At 35.1% G+C, this 16455-nt stretch overlaps 1 protein-coding gene across 8 annotated transcripts in view; it reads right to left on the bottom strand.

The window, feature by feature from the left end:
* LOC111629116 (protein mel-28-like) overlaps nt 1-16455 on the bottom strand; it is a 43783-nt gene continuing 27328 nt past the window's right edge. For 3 of the 8 annotated variants that reach the window (XM_023372981.1, XM_023372985.1, XM_023372982.1), the window contains exons 2-4: nt 5735-7229; nt 1027-1180; nt 1-643 (exon numbers count right to left, since the gene is read on the bottom strand). In XM_023372981.1, coding sequence (XP_023228749.1) covers nt 557-643; nt 1027-1180; nt 5735-7229 — 1736 coding nt within the window. In that variant the 3' untranslated portion in view covers nt 1-556. Of the gene's footprint in view, nt 644-1026; nt 1181-5734; nt 7230-8070; nt 8835-10699; nt 10824-10923; nt 11649-11757; nt 12006-12065; nt 12251-16455 lie in introns of those variants that run through there. The other 5 variants (XM_023372984.1, XM_023372986.1, XM_023372988.1 and 2 more) reach the window with 5 other exon arrangements.

Below are 16455 nucleotides of genomic sequence, written 5' to 3'. Positions count from 1 at the left end.
TGTATGGCCGGAATTAACAATAGAACACCGGATTAGAGTTTCTTCCATTTTTATTCACGGATAGCGGATAGCTCCGATCGAACAGATCCTCCAAGTACTGGTTGCAGAAAAATATATTTAAACGGCATGTTTATAAATAACTAAATCATTTAAATAATAATAAAAGAGATCGAACGGGTGGAAACCCTACACACTTTTACATTTCGATTTTCTGCACTTTGCAGGATCGTTAGCATTTACTAGACTTTTTCTTATAACTTTCTCGATCCAAGTAGCGATCGATCGGAGCGGCGTAATTGTTATTCCATAGTTTTAACGTTACAGATCGATGTTTAACGTAAGTATACACTCGATCTGGTGGTGGTACCCTCGCGAAACTTCAACAAACTCTCGGATATTCTTCGATTTTTCGAGAGATAATATGGAAATTTAGAAGCATTTTAAAATAATCCGTATGAAAAAATAATAAAATCTTTCCTTCCGATGTTTTTTAAACAACAAATAAATTGTCGTCGGACGGATCCGGAGTAGCTCCGTGCAATATGAAGAGATGCTCTTAAGACTTGGCTTCCGCTTTCTGTATTCGCTGCTCCCATTGTGCTATCAGTGCGCTCTTACGTCTGACGTTCGACACGACCGAATCCTGTAACACAAAAATAGGTGATATTATAGACAGTCTCACGATATCTGGTATAAAAGGACACGACACGACCGGTTCTTTCCGTATGATGGACAATGTCAACATTTCACTCTTCCCGTCGAGATCTTTAAGGAATAAAAATTAATGACCCGTTTAATAAGCAAAGCAAAATTTACTTTCGATAGCCGGTGTTAAAGCAATTCTAAAAATACATATGAACGTTTATTGCCACGACCGAGAGACACGCAACAAGAGATCTTAAGAAGGTTACGAAGAAAGCCGCCTCCTTTGAGTTGTTATGACAACCGACACTAAAAACTAATCCAAATATACTGAATGATTTCTAGAAAAGAATTAAAGAATATATAAAAATTTCTATTACTAACGTGATTATCGTTCTCATCCAAAAGGTTGGGATTGCTGTTGGATCTATCCAGATGAGTTTCTTCAGAGTCACCATTGGTAACTAACAGATCTTCATCAGATACCAGGGAGCTGAGGTTGGGTTGCGACAGACCTAGAAGTCGAGCCCTCTGTCTTCTGAAAGAATAAATAACAATTCGGAATAAATTTTGATAGCGCAAGTTAAGAGAAAACTACGAACTAGTAGAGTTATTTTTATTTTACCAGAAGTAAGCGCTTAGACATAACTTTGAATAATAAATAACCGAGTTCGACGACCGTTTCTACCTTCTTACATAAATATTCGAGCGAACATCAAACCAGTCTAAACGTAAGAACGGACACACCCGACCTTTGTGTTCTTTACGCTAGTTTAATCCGGTCGTTTATATCCTTTACACCGTTGATAGGGATCGACGCTACTTACCGAAATTTTGGCTCGAACGAACACGGATGTGTGAGTAATTACAACATTCAAGGTTTACTACCCTCGTTAGGTTATCGCACGTATTTTATCGGCATTAAAACGCCAAAAATACGATTAAAAAAATGAGAGCGTGTTAAGAGTTTGCTGACTTCATAAATCACTCGAGATCAAAACTTCTGACGTAAACTATCATTTTCGGTTCTTCCCCGTTGCCGTTACTGATATAGTTATTGCCACGGCCTAGATAATTAATTTGTTACGCTCGTTTCCACTGTGGAAGAAAGTCGTAAAGGTGCGTGCAACTTCGCGTTTCGTCTGGAACAAAACGAAGAGTCTGGCCTTTTGTCGTTATCCGTCTGCAGTGTAAGAAAGGCATTAATAATTTCATAAGTTCATGGTCTTTTCGTGCCGTCCCCGAAGAAAGAAAAAGAAGAATCCCGTTTACCTTAAATCGATTCACCCTATCGAACACGGAATAATCGATTTTTCGTGTTTCACCTTCCCGTTTCCGATACCGGATAAGAAGGGAACAAGTTTTTCTATTTAAAGAACGATCACGGATCGTGTTTTCGCACAATCTTCTTCCGCATCGACGTACGATTTACATTTCGACCTTTCACCCGATAATAGATAAATAAATATCGAATCGGATTCGGATCACAGATCGAGAAGTCGCAACACATTCAAATGGCTTTTCTAAATTTAATTTTTTAAAATATATTCTATTCTCGTTATCTGTCAAAAAAGGAATGCAGGAAAAAAAAGAAAAAAATATGGTGTTTTGGAAATGTTATTTAAGTTAAAAAAAATGGTAAAAACTGGAGAGTAGATCGAGCCGATCGAAGATCGAAAATCAAAAATATGTTTACTATCTTATCAAATGATCTCACTTAAAAAAGAATTTATGTAGTAATAAATAAATACAATAAAAAAATAAAACACAGCACAGAATTCAAATTAGGAAAATCAAAAGGATCTTGATTCTCTCCATTGTTTGTGTCAGAATTAGGAACCCGCTCTTAATCAGAATGCCGCATACAACCCAGTTCTGAGGAATGCCATAAAACCGCACGTAGCATTGTAGCTTATATATATATATATATATTTAGATAGATGTCTTCATCGGAAGAAAATTAAAGAAAGAAAAAAGGAAATTAAAAAAGAAAACATACTTTCACATCTCAAAATTTATGACAAACTTAAAACTATATATTATTATACACTAGAAGCTGCACAGGTTTATGCAAAATAGTTTATAGACTGGGTGTTATGTACGTTTGTTAAAAAGAAAATTCATTAGAAGATTCATTTTTATTGCGATCGATTCATTGTAAAGAAGCAAAATAACTTCGTGAAGTTCATCTCGGACGTTTGCAATAAATTAGGCGAGCGCACGAGAATAATAAATAAGAATTAATTAACAATATATATTCACGAAAAGAGTTTCCATGCCACGCATAAATGATAACGTAGAAGTAATTTCAAAGAAGAATATTCTGATTTAGATACAAAGTTAAGAAAGTTCAATGCGGAGGAAGTCCGTTCACCCGATAACATAATAAGCTACAGATAAACAGATTTACGATAATACAATCTTGGAGCTAACTGATGAAATAAGATAGTTTCGATCTGATATAACCCAGCGAGTAGCATAATAAAGCCTAGTCCAGTTTCTTATCGTAAATTCTAACTCGGCTCGTTCTTAAAAAAAGAGTTTTTGTATCCAGAGTCTGCAGCTACGATTCAGATATTTTGGAGTGAGCAAGTTCATCGTACACAACGCCACCGATCCGTGGGCGAAAGAGACGCACCGACGCACAATAACGACCTCGAATTTCACTGGAAAATTTAGTTAATGGAGTCTTCTCTAAGTAAACGTTAAAACTTAATATGGGTATCTTCCCCCTCTCTCTTTCTGTGTAAGAAAGAAAATTCCGAGTTAAAATCATCTTGCGGGCGATTTCAAATCCATAGAATCTTACTTTTTTGAAAGTTATATAAAAAAGAAATACTTTACGACTTGTATTTTTCAAGAGATTTCGGCATACTGTGCTTATATTGTCTTTTTCTGCCATAGAGAGTGATAACCAGATACATGTCCGTAATGAATAAAAATTGAAGACGATCGGCGTTAAGATAGGAGATTGTTACGGCGTGGCACACATAGTGTCGTGTTGTGATGATAATCCAAACCAACTATGCTCATTGAAGACCACACAACGGATTCCGCTGAAGATTGGAAAGGATTTCTGTTCGAAATTCCAGAAGAAAATTGTTGAATTTCAAGATAAGATTCAAATCAGTTTTATGTTTTTACTCGTGGACATTTTATGATACGAAATTCTTTTAAGTACGGACATACGCCCAATATATCTAGTAATTTTTTTATCTACCCGGTGGGGAAAACGATAAAAAATGTGTGTAAATTCCTCTCCTGTATTTAGGAGGGACAGAGGGAAGAAATCGAGTGAAGAAAATTCGCGGAATTGAGACATTTTTCCTCTTTTTTTTTATAAAAATGATTGGATAATTGGATACTTTTTTGCTCGTGTAATGGGACGTATCAATGCCATCCATTAGACGGATGAGGCGGGAAACTACTGTATACAGAGTTCTGCATCATTCGCTAAAAATTACTTAAATCTCGTAAACCTGATCAGAAAATATGATTCGCTCAGACTGCGAAAAAGAAATTATTCTTCAATCATTTCTTCTTCGAAAGGTTTTCGTGTGGTGCCTTCGTGATATATTAACAATTAAAGGCAGGCCATACAGACGTTACAGTGTGTTATTTCCGTTAGAAATACATAAGGTTTGCCGAAAATAATAATATAATTTTAGGACATTTTCAAGTGCGATTCTGTATAAGGAATATCAGAAAAAATGTCATATTCATTGCAATCACAAGTTAATCGATGCCCCCTTTTCGTGTTGCTCTTTATGATGTGCAAAATAATTAGGACAATTGTTACGTTATAAGGAAGAAATAAAATTCCTACTCGACAGTCACTCCTTCAACTAAATTATGCGCAATATAAAATACTTGAGTTGTCAATACAAAATACTTTAACCGTATTATTTTTAAATTAATTTAAATGTTTTTTTCCTGGTGTGCACGCACAACGAGTACTTAAACATTAGTTGTTAAGTATGAATTTTATTCATACTTAACTCTACTTCACGATACTTCTTGTGCTGCACTTCATGATAATTGTAATATATTATTGAAGGTAGCCGAGATTGTTGTTGCAGCAATCAAAGTGACATCTAATGCACACATAAAATAGCTTTATTTATGAAAAGAACGATGGTCATTAAGGTAAAGAAACATCTCGTGATGATAATATGTTCAGATCTCTTCAGATTTTCGAAATTAAGAGTAATTTAGTATCATTATGGATGCAAGCAAAATACGAAGGCGTTTTAAAAGCAGACAGGGAAAAGACTGTTATACACGAAAGCTCATAAAAACTGGATTTCAAGAGTCAACAATTAATAAAACTTCGAAATATAGTAAATCATATATATATATCTATTGAATTTAGCTAAATAATTATAAAAGCCATCGAATTAAATTATTCAGAGTAATTTAGTCTAATAATTTCACTCTGGTTGGAGATGGAATGAAAATATCTGGTGAAGAAACAAAGGAAAATAACAAGCAAATGGAAGTGTCATACACAAATTATTTCCAATTTTCAAAGAAAATTGTTATAAAAAGAGATGATATTTTTTCAGCGAGATCTTGCGCCATGTTATTACTAAAGAAGAAACAATAAAATGTCTTCAAGATACCTGTAATTGTGTTCAATTTGGCTAAGTAGTTTCTTTTGTACGAGTCTCATTGAAAATCCAAGGATTACAATTAAATACAAGCTTCGAAAGGTAAATCGTGCAAAGAAAGACCGATTTCAGTTGTAATTTCGTGTAAATTATGTTAAACACATGTTCAACAATAGTCTATTCAATGTTAAAACACGTTAGAAATAACTGAAGCTATAAAAGAAATATGTTCAGTTACTCGTAATTTGGAGCATTAAGAGAAGATAAAATGAGATAGCTGAAGCTACACGTAGACCTATTTTTTAATTAATACCCGTAAATTATGTTCAATTTCGAAATAAATATAGTTTTAGCGAATGGTAGAATTGTATATTTATATACTGTATATCACGTTATCCTTATAATAATTGTTATCGAGAAATGAGCTACTTGTATATAAAAAAAATTACATAAAATACAAAATAAATAGAAGGGAAACTAACCTGAGTTCATCTTCCCTAGCTTTCATTTCTTTCAGTTCTTCTTGTATTTTCGATTCTGCCGTGGTTGATCTCCTAGATACCATGGAAGCCATGTGCCCATTAATTTTCCTCACTTGTGGTGGTCGAATCTCGTAATAATCCGAATTGGGGCTCTCGTTGTAATAATTTCCGCCAGAAAATGCGGTGAAGCCTATGTCCTTGCCCTTGCTTTTGATGAACCTGCGCATGCTGATGCCCCTGCCCGGAGGAGGAGGATTACCTACTTTTCGACCGACGGGGATATTGTTGGCCGATGAGCTACTAGAAGTGGGCGAGGGAGATTTGCCATTGAGGGCATGCCCATTAGTCTTTTCGTAGATCTCTACTGTTGGAGATGGAGATTGTTTGCGATCTGCTCCGTCCGGCGTGCAATTGCCAGCCTCTCTGATTCTAGTCACCTTGGAGTCCGTTCTTTCTTGGGATATAGTCTGGATGTGACCAGATTCGCGCAGGGCCATCTCGCGTCTAGTCTGTTCTTCGATTTCTTGTTGGATTCTCGTCGTGGCTAACAAACGTTGCGTATCGTTGCCGGTTACGGGACTTTCCGGCATTTTAATCGGTTCCTCGAGTTTTTTCGGCTTTTCCTTCACTTCACCATTTCGAATCAGTCCTTTTTCTCTCTTCAGTTCTTCTTCCCTTTCCCGTGCCAATCTGATCTCTCTCTCTATCGGCGACTCTTTAAGAGCACGATACTTAGAACTATCCCGTTCGTCATCTCCGTCCTCCAAAGGTTTAACCTTGATTCGATCCTTTCTTCTGTGACAGAAGGCGTAACCGATATTGTAAGTCTGTCCGACGTGCAAAGAATCCAAAGAGACTGCTCGCGTCATGCTGTTCTTGGCGTGGAAATTAACATTGTTGGTGGATCCTCCATCGTCTTCCAGAAAGTCTTCGGATTTGGTAGATCCATCCGACTGAATGGACTCGTTGACAGTTTCTTGCGGTTTGGAACGAGAGGCAGCCTGTTCTCGCATCTGCCTCAATTCTTCTTCTCTTTTTCGCATCTCGCGAATCTCCATAGCAATCTTGCTTTCCGCCGCGTGATTGTTAGGAGGACGTTTAGATCCCTTCTTTTCCTTGACTTCCGCTTCTCGACGGGCTTCTATAATTGGAGCATCAGTTTCGCGGCGAATTTCTGGACTCAGATTTAGCTGCTCGAATTCAACACTAACTTCTTCGCTAGTTTCTTCCTTGGGTTTCGACGTTTCCACAACGCTAAGGTCGATAGAGGCAGTAGACACCACATTAGATCCCACTTCCATCTTATCGGCAACTTCCGTCGAATTTGAACTTTCGGGTTCTGTCTCGTCGACGGCAATCGTTTCCGTATCCGGAGCATCATCGCCCGTTTCACGAGCTTCGTCTCCTCCAAAAGTAATCAAGTCCTGGTCGGACATTTTCTCGTTAGAGACGTCTTCCGAAGCTTCTTCTTCCTCCTTTTCCAACCGATCTGGCTCTGCGGGGAAAGAAGATAAATAATTACTAAGAGGATTGCTCAGCAGAAAGCGATAGAGCAAATGACTGGATGTCAGCATGTTACGGATCTAACTGGTAACCGGGGCGCTTTGTTTATTCCCGAAAGGCGGAAACTCCACCCAACAAACGACTCGAGGTTACGCAAAGACGAAAAAAAGTCAGTGGACGACATTCCGCAAAATCTTCGAGCATCTTCCGTCGCGGTCCGGTCGACTCCGAACGGGTTTGCTAACAGAACGAGAAGAGGATACGTCCCCGACCCCGGAGGAGCTTTCACGCCTCCGGTCGTATCGCACCTCATGCGCGACTCCGAGCAGTCGACCCAAACGCCACGACAAAAGGGGAGGTAAAAAACAACCCAAAACCAACCGGAAGTGGCCAACCGCCGCACCGGAATGAATAATTTCTCGTCGTAACAGAAAGGATCTGCAAGAGCGTCGAATGCGTAAGATTAGCTGGAGTAGGAGATTGTCGATATGTGACTTAGGAGCGACGAAGTAGAATCCGAGAGAGCACGCATCGGTACCTGTGAATGCTGGGTTTAAACGCTTTAGGTACCGAAAACGAAAGTACAGGACAGGTAGAAATCCGTGAGAAACCAAAATCGTCCGGCAGCGGTCGTCCCGGTTTCGTTAAAACTATTATCTCAAACAATAGTCTTCCAGGAAACGTAAAAAAAGAGGAAAATTCTCCTGGTATAATTTCCTAACGTGCAGTCGAAAAAAGTGGGAATTCTACTCGGACGGAGGAACTTAACGCACCTGTCTCCATGAGAAACGATGTTCAGAAGAAGAAGGGCGACGTAATGGGCGATCACCTACCTTTTTCCCGGGGGAGAGAGTCGAAGGGAGAAGTATCGTACCAGCGACATGAGAGTCGGACCTTCGCCAGCAAACTACAATGGAACAACGCCACGCAGACGCGATCCAATCCTGGGTCGAAGCGCTTAGTTCAGCCAGGTGCGGTCGGCCAATGGCGTGCGGTGTAACAAAGTTCTACCCGACCCGCGTAACCGGTCGCGGCCACCGCCGAGGACCAAAAACGTCGGACGATAACCGAAGACTCGTCAATCCGTTTTCGTCTACCTGAAGCAGTGAATTCCTCCGTCCGTATTCTCTTCCACAACAGGGGATGCGAACAAACTCGTCACGCGCACCATCAAAATATCCGGCAGGATTATAAAATAGGAATGAACCGGAAGAGCGGAGGCGCGCCTCGATAGGCTCTCGTCCGGTTACGACCCGGGGGCAAAAATGTCTAATCTGGTCGAATATCGTGACGCGTGGTGTGAAAACCTGGTAAGAAATGCCCCAGGCACATTATAAAACATTTTTTCTATCACGTGCAAAGCGTGGGTAATCGGATGTAATGCCGAGTTCGACATCTTTCCATCTACTCCCAGCCATTTGAAGTCGGTAAAAGAATAAAACAAGTACTCGAATTTTGATAGAGATACACGAGAGTAACCAGCACCTGCCTAAAGAAAGTATTTGGATAAAACCACTGCTCATCTGTTGCGACTCGCAGCCTACATTTAAGACAATTATCGAACGATAAAAGATGATAATAAAACTGGAGTTGCAACTGAGGATAATTACAGCTAAGGTGGAAAATGGATGTCAAAAGAAAGGGGAACGTACAAGGTTAAAGTTGTTTATATTAGGTGGAATTAGAACGAGCTCTAACCTGGAAAATATGAGCCGTGCGTGAGTTTTATTGAGGTCGGGAAAATTGACTTTTCGGGCGACGATTACGGCATTCGAGATGAAGATAATTTCGTATTTTTTTTCGTAATTTCCTATTGTACGCTACCACTTTTAAGTTGATTTAAATTCCTACTCGTTTACGACATTTTTCTACCCACGAATCGGCGATTATTTTTAATCATTTTAGGTTATAAACAGTTTTTGAAGCGCAATTCTTTACATAACGAGACGACGTCGGAAGCGGGAAACGGGGTACAATGCCACACAATACGAGTACACCGTTAAAAATGATTTCGGGTGTTTACCCGAAATCGCTTCTAACGTAATTAAATACGAGCGTTTCCGTTTGCATTGTGAATTTCCAAGAATTCTGCGTATCGAATGATTCGTCGTAGGAAAGCAAAAATTTGAAAAAAAATCAGAAACCGCCCATCGATTACAATGAACACAATAGATATCGCCTCTCTGGCCAGTCGTTTAATATGCAAATCTTATTGTTTCCATCATCTATCTTTGATCTTTCTGTAACTATCGAGGGCCCGTTTATAAAGAAGTTTTTAATGAAGTTAGATAGAAATCCGACACACGTTTAGCGAAGGAAATTTGTCCTAATTTTCACCCCATTTGTATTTTTAATTACTAAAAATCACGGCTCTAGTAAAGAAGAGAACTTTATAGCAAAACGCTTTATATCGACCTTTTTTTCTATTAGAATTTTGCAAAAATAACCATCTTAGAACCATCATTTTCTATTGAAAAGACTGTTATTTTCAATGGAAGTACAAGCTTCTTCCCAATTTCAATCTAAGATAATAATAATGTACTCAAAGTTTAGATGATTAAAGAGTTTTAAATGGATAAAAAAACACGCACAAACTATCTGCTATTGTAGACATTATATCTACAATGGGAAATAATACTGTTTATTCAATATGACAAAATGTTCCTGATGCATTAATTTTAAATGTATTTTATTATAATTTACATTTTCGTTTAAATGCTACAGAAATAACCGAATTTAGTATTTTTCGGTTTGTAATTATATTTTTAAACTATTAAAAATACTATAATGCATACAATATAATTATTAAATAGAAAGATCCATGCAATTCGAATGTTAAAATGTGTTTAACCAACATCAAATCGGCATTTTTTTTGTAAATTTAGGCCGTAAATTAAGCATTTTAATTCTTCTTTTGACTTTTAAATTAGACCCCTTTAAACTATAACATGTTATAATTGGAGAAAATTCAAATTTTAGTACTATTTTCTCATATATTTGAATCCGTAAATCAATCGTTTAAAATCGAGATACTTATTTAAAAGATTGGAAATTATAATAAAAGATCTCAGGCAGATAAGTAAAATAATTGAATATACAAATAATTAGATAAATAAATAAAATTTTTTTATGTAAACTTGAGCCAATTTATTTTTTAAAGCGAAACGACACCCGTATATGGACAATGATCCGGTACTATTACACTATTAAACAGTTATAATATCAGTATAAATGTTTTAACGTTTCAATATCTTATCATCGATTATTGCATATTAGTTATTAAATATTAGCAATACCAAATTTCTTAACGTCAAACAAGCAAGAAAGATATAAATTAAATAAACAAATGACTCAAATATTCAATAATGTAAATTTCGAAAGTCACAGAAAGAATGCAAAGAATTTAATAATAATAATGCTTAGTTTATAACGTTTAAAAACGACATATTCTATTTTTTTCACCTGGAATTTCGCCATCTTCGGCCATCGTTTTTACCTCAGGACATTTTAAATCCATGGCGTGAGAGTTGGAAGAGACAATCGACTCGAGATACGAAACTTTTATCGCTAGATATAACGAATACAGACTGCAATTAAACACCTTATTAAGGTTTATTATACGATATATCTAGATTAATATTATCAGAGACATTAATAAGAAATCTTTAAAGGCGAAAGAAACTTACGTTTATCTCTTCATCCGACTGCAAACTGTTTTTAAACCTCTGTTTAAGCCTACGTCATACACACCAACTCGCATAAATTACATACAAAGAAATGTATTTATTGGTAGGAACTAGGATAGAAATTTAGAGATAAACACAAGACAAAGCGGAATTTTCGCTATCGAGGGGATTAACGATGTTCAAAGTCCTTCAAGAATACAAATTTCTTATTTACTAGGCGTTGTTTCTAAGATAAAAATCATTGTTTGATCTAATTTAATTCCAGGAATTAAATCATTCCGGAAAAATAAAACAGTGAGAAAGTGCACACAAACAAGCGTAGAAAAATAACATTTTAATTCCTCTCGTTAAATTAGATTTCCCTTTTTTTTATTAACTCGTCCTGATTCCAAAAACCGTTGAACGTTCATCTAAAATGGGTTAATGTTATTTTCGAAAACTCGTTATCTTTCGCATACCTTAGGAAAGTCTCTCAATTAATCTATGCTGAGAAAATGATTCCGAATCAATTTTTAACAAATAATATATGATCTACGATTCAATGCGTCGTCTTTAAACTTAGCTATACTTTATGTTAGCAATCAAAACAGGCTCCGTATTTAGAGGGCCCTGTGAAAGATGTGAATAAGAAGCTGCTATTTTAAGGCCGAACATTAACCAAGCGCAGGCCCCACTAAGCAAGATTCCATACGCGAATACATGAATCTCATTCTCACGAAATTAGTGAATGTCGCGAAACGATAACCTAAAACGTTTCTGGCAGGAAAAGAATCGTAAAAATTTACAAGAAACCTTAACAATTTCCCATCGATATTAGCAATAAGAAATTCTTACCCAACGTAAAGTTGAGCAACCTTATCCGGATATAACCTGAGGTTACTTGTTACTCGACTTCCTGAAGAAATAAAAGGGCCGTTGTTTGCTCCAACACAATGACCAGACTGGCCCAATTACAAGTGGGATCGTAACTCGGTAGAACAATATCAAAAGCGAGCAATAATCGTAACTGTGTGCCAGGCAATTTCGTTTTCCGACATCTCCGACTCGATCGACTATTGTCCCGTTATCATCGGTGACCAGCAGAAACGATTTACGTGAAGGAAGTCTTTAAAAGTTGAAAGGTCAAAGTAACGAACACTTACCTACCGGGATACCGGATGCTAATTAATGTCCACTTTACAAAAACCGCGGGAAGTGATCTTTACTATCGACATTCGCATGTTAATAATAGTACCGGTTATTTAAAATACCGAACTGTTTCCGTCGTTAACGCATCTAGACCTTCGAAACACCGCTCCTTACACATTTAACCCTTAACGGACCGTAAATAACCGCGTATGAAATCACTGACGCGTCGTGAAATATCTATAAATCAACAGTTTGCATAATGTAATAAAAACGTCATCCGCAAATCCGCACAGGTAATAATAACATACCATACACACGAGTACAGTCGAAAGGATTTCGTAATCTTGTTTTCGATCCGGAGAGGATTTTTGTTTTTTCATCTTTCAGAAAGTTACTCACCCCTGTAGAATACTCGCAATTATACCAATGAATTCATTTGTTATTATATAAAACAGGACATATAAAAATATAAAATTAATCGTCATATGATGCAATTCTCGTGTAGTGTGCCACAAGTTAGCCACAAAAATTTTTATTATTATTTATGTATTTTTTTAAATAAAATAATATACAGATCTTTAACATATCCTTTCGTTTATACATATAAAAAAACTGGTTTGTCGGTATATTGGCAAAATTTATGAACGCCATTGGCTCAAAAGAGTGAGAATCGCACGAATGTAATAACAGAATGGCAAATTCTTCGTTGGAAGAATAGGTTACATCTTAAACTCGTTTGCACTGGTTGACCTTTACATTTTTGGCCCACATTTTTTAAAAATTCTATTTAAATCGATCGCGATTAAAGCGAATTGGGATGTAAACAGAGAAGGGCATTTAACTGAAACCGGCTATTTAATGAATTCTAAACACGGTAGTTATCCAGTTTGTTTGTCGAATGTTGACATTCGATGCTCTTATTTATTATAGACTACGCTATTTTTTATTATTAAATTATTTTGCAAATAAAGCCCGAAACTGACTAATAATTATAAAGAATAAGCGACTTGAATCCGAATGAATATTCTCCAATCATTCGTGATTTGTTTTTTAATTATACGGAACAGAAATGCCAAGAATTATGTCATCCAACTATCATTAAACTAGCTGAATTTTAAGATTTTTAAGTATTTGTGATAGATGAACCGACGACCAAGAACTACTACTCTGGGGAATCCGGGTTCGAATCCGAGCGAGCAATCCCAGGGGATAGTCGGGCTCTTGGTGAAAAGATCCACTTAGTGTCTGCAGGGCAAAAAGAAAATAAAATAAAAATAATGTGTTGTTTTAAAACTTGTATAAGATAAAATTTTAAATAAGAACTGCACGAAATTAAATGTTAGGAATGACTTTAGCCCAATTCGATATTGGCACAGTGTCCTCCGGGTCACCGTTTTCGAGTGAAGATCCATAATTGGGCAATTCTTAAATATAAGGCAAATAAGAGTCGATTAAGCATCAATTATTTCTTTAATTCTCCTAAATACAATGAAGTTGGTGTCCCGTAGCAATATGGGTCAGCGCAAACAATTACTCGTTCGGCCCACTGTCCCAATAATCGTTTTAAATAATTATCGAAAGCTTTTAAATATTTAACCCTCTAACCAGATGTCAATTTCCACGGTTACGAAAACGGAACTGTGGGATTGAGCCTAACGATACATACCGCCATCTAGCGAGAAGAAATTAAAATGTAAGACTATTTATTTATTTATGCAAATTTTTTCTTAACGAATTTCCTGACATTAATCTAATGAAAACTTACGAAATGGTTTTACAAATATATGAATTAATATTTATATTATTTTTCAAAACACTAAATTACACAAAGAAATAGATTGTTTATTAGGATTACCATACGTCCATACTTTAAAGGCTCTTTAAAGAAACTTTATTTTATATGCCTACATTTACTAGATTGAAAAATATGAATAAATTCTCTTTATTTTGAGTACTTTTAATGCTAATCTGTCAGTATTTTGTCTTCAACTATTATGGTAACCCTATATATAAATATATGCAAGCGTAAAAGATATTCAGAAAACTGGCATTGAATTAATCTATTATTTATTAAGTACAATTTAATTTTTTAATTTACGATTTAATCAAACCATTAAAATTTTGCATATTTTATATCTGCGTGGACAGACAAACACGCGTAAGAAACGATATTAATGCCTCTAATCGCAACCAACGATTAAAAGTTCGAATTCGAAATTAACCAATTAGCATTCGCTTTATCTCGGAAAGTGAATGTTTATTGGTCGATTTCTGAATCTGACTCTCAACCTCGTATATAAATGCAGGAAACTTTCTAAATTAAAAATATATTTTCGAAATTATTTGTTTTAATTATCGCTTGGATAATAATAGATTAATAAGAATATTAAATCATTCTGCAGTTCATTTTGCATGCAAAACCTCCAGTTTATTTGAAGATGTCTAGACGCGAAATTAAGAAAAAATTTTCATAGACAAACATTTCGAAATTAATTAAAGACAATCAGGATCAGATTTCTTTTATCTTTGTTTACGAAACTTTTAATTAAAATTTTACGCTAAGAAGTTCTTAATTTACAATTATACATTATGCAGATTTCTTATACAAAAAAAAAATGATAAATATTATTCTAAACAATTAAGAATTACATAAACAACAACGAAAAAAAACTCTAAAAATAATTAAATTGGAAAAATAGAAATTCTAAATTGATTCCTGGATATTAAATGATTATTTCTGTTGAATATTTGAATGGAAAACAATAATTTTAGTTGGAGTTTTGTATATTAGAAATTACTTTTGTAAAATTTTTAGATTATTTCTGTATATTTATTGTTAATATCCAAGTTAATTTTTAATTTCCAGATCACTAATTTCATTCAAATATTATGTAAGTGGGTAGCTTAATTCAAAAAGTAGTATTTAAATGGCTTTTCAGAAGAGCAAGAGAAAGATACAACTCCTCCAGTTATTTTTTAATCTTTGTAAGGTTAGATAGCGTATAAACTTGCATTCCTATAGGTTTTTTGCATTGTTTTTTCGGGTATAGCCGGTTTTAAAAACCAGAAAACTCATATTGCACAATATTTAATTCAAATAATACTTTGAACTTTAATAAATAAAATACATTTTAATTAAATCTTTGACATTGAAAAAGTAGTACAAATATATTCAAAATGCCATTGAACTAAAAACCTAAAAGCAGTTGACATTTGCAAATATATAAATATAAATTTACTGTAATTAAAATAAAATAGTTTTAACTATAAATTTCCTGTTAAATATTCTATCAGGTATGCGAATTTATGTAAAGTTTTCTCCAATTTTTATACAGTTTTTTTACTTCATCCGACGCCATTTCTATGGTCATTAAGGTAAAGAAACATCTCGTGATGATAATATGTTCAGATCTCTTCAGATTTTCGAAATTAAGAGTAATTTAGTATCATTATGGATGCAAGCAAAATACGAAGGCGTTTTAAAAGCAGACAGGGAAAAGACTGTTATNTAAATTTATAATTAAATATTTTTTGAAAAATTCTTATCAAATATAAGTTAATTTACATAAATTTACATATAGAAATTTAATTTTACGACTAACAAGACAGGTATATTCGTGTACAGAAACATTTTTTAAACAGTTAAAACTTGTACCGTTACACAAGGTCAATTTATTCTTTAAAAAATGATTTATTTATTCTTCATTCTTTAAAGTATTATTTAAAAAGCCGTTAGTCATTCTAAAACATTCTGAAATTGTCAGACAATATTTAATTCTCGTTAACACAGAAGGTGATTCGATCTACTGGAGTGAATCCAAATGGATCTACATTATCAAAATGAAGCGATTCTTCTTTAAAACAATCGAACGAAGTCCAAGTTCAATACAGGATAAATATCAGGACATGAAATCCACGTTCCATATCGAGTGCTCCCTAGAAAAACACAGTATCTATCAATGACAGATACTGTGTTTTTCAATGGTGCAGCCGAAATGTAGGCTACTCCTTATCAATCGCATTCGTTCGGAAATCATATTGAGGGAGGCACCACGGGTGCGATACGCACAGAAAAATATGTAAATAAAATTAATTTTATAGCTATTTAAATTATTCAATATATTATTTTATATTTTAATACCAAGAAGTTTACAAAGAACCCATTGTTTACTTTTGATAAAGGCGAACTTGATCATCGAATCACCCACTCGTGCCGGTTATCTACAAGTTTTTAATTAAAAAAAAAAATTAATAAATCAACTCGAATTTTTCTTTGGTTTTGGAGAATTTATAGAAATTTATTATTAATTTTTTTAAATCCGAAATAATAATATAACAAATTACGTATCAAACTAAGTAAATCCTTCACTGTGAAGTATGCTGTAGAATAACGAAAGAAAGCTA

This window comes from Centruroides sculpturatus, unplaced genomic scaffold (genome assembly GCF_000671375.1).
Source record: "Centruroides sculpturatus isolate CEXI.00-Female unplaced genomic scaffold, Cexi_2.0 scaffold639, whole genome shotgun sequence".
Lineage (NCBI taxonomy): Eukaryota > Metazoa > Arthropoda > Arachnida > Scorpiones > Buthidae > Centruroides > Centruroides sculpturatus.
Note: the sequence above shows the minus strand (reverse complement) of the source record. Positions and strands in the feature narration are given on the sequence as shown.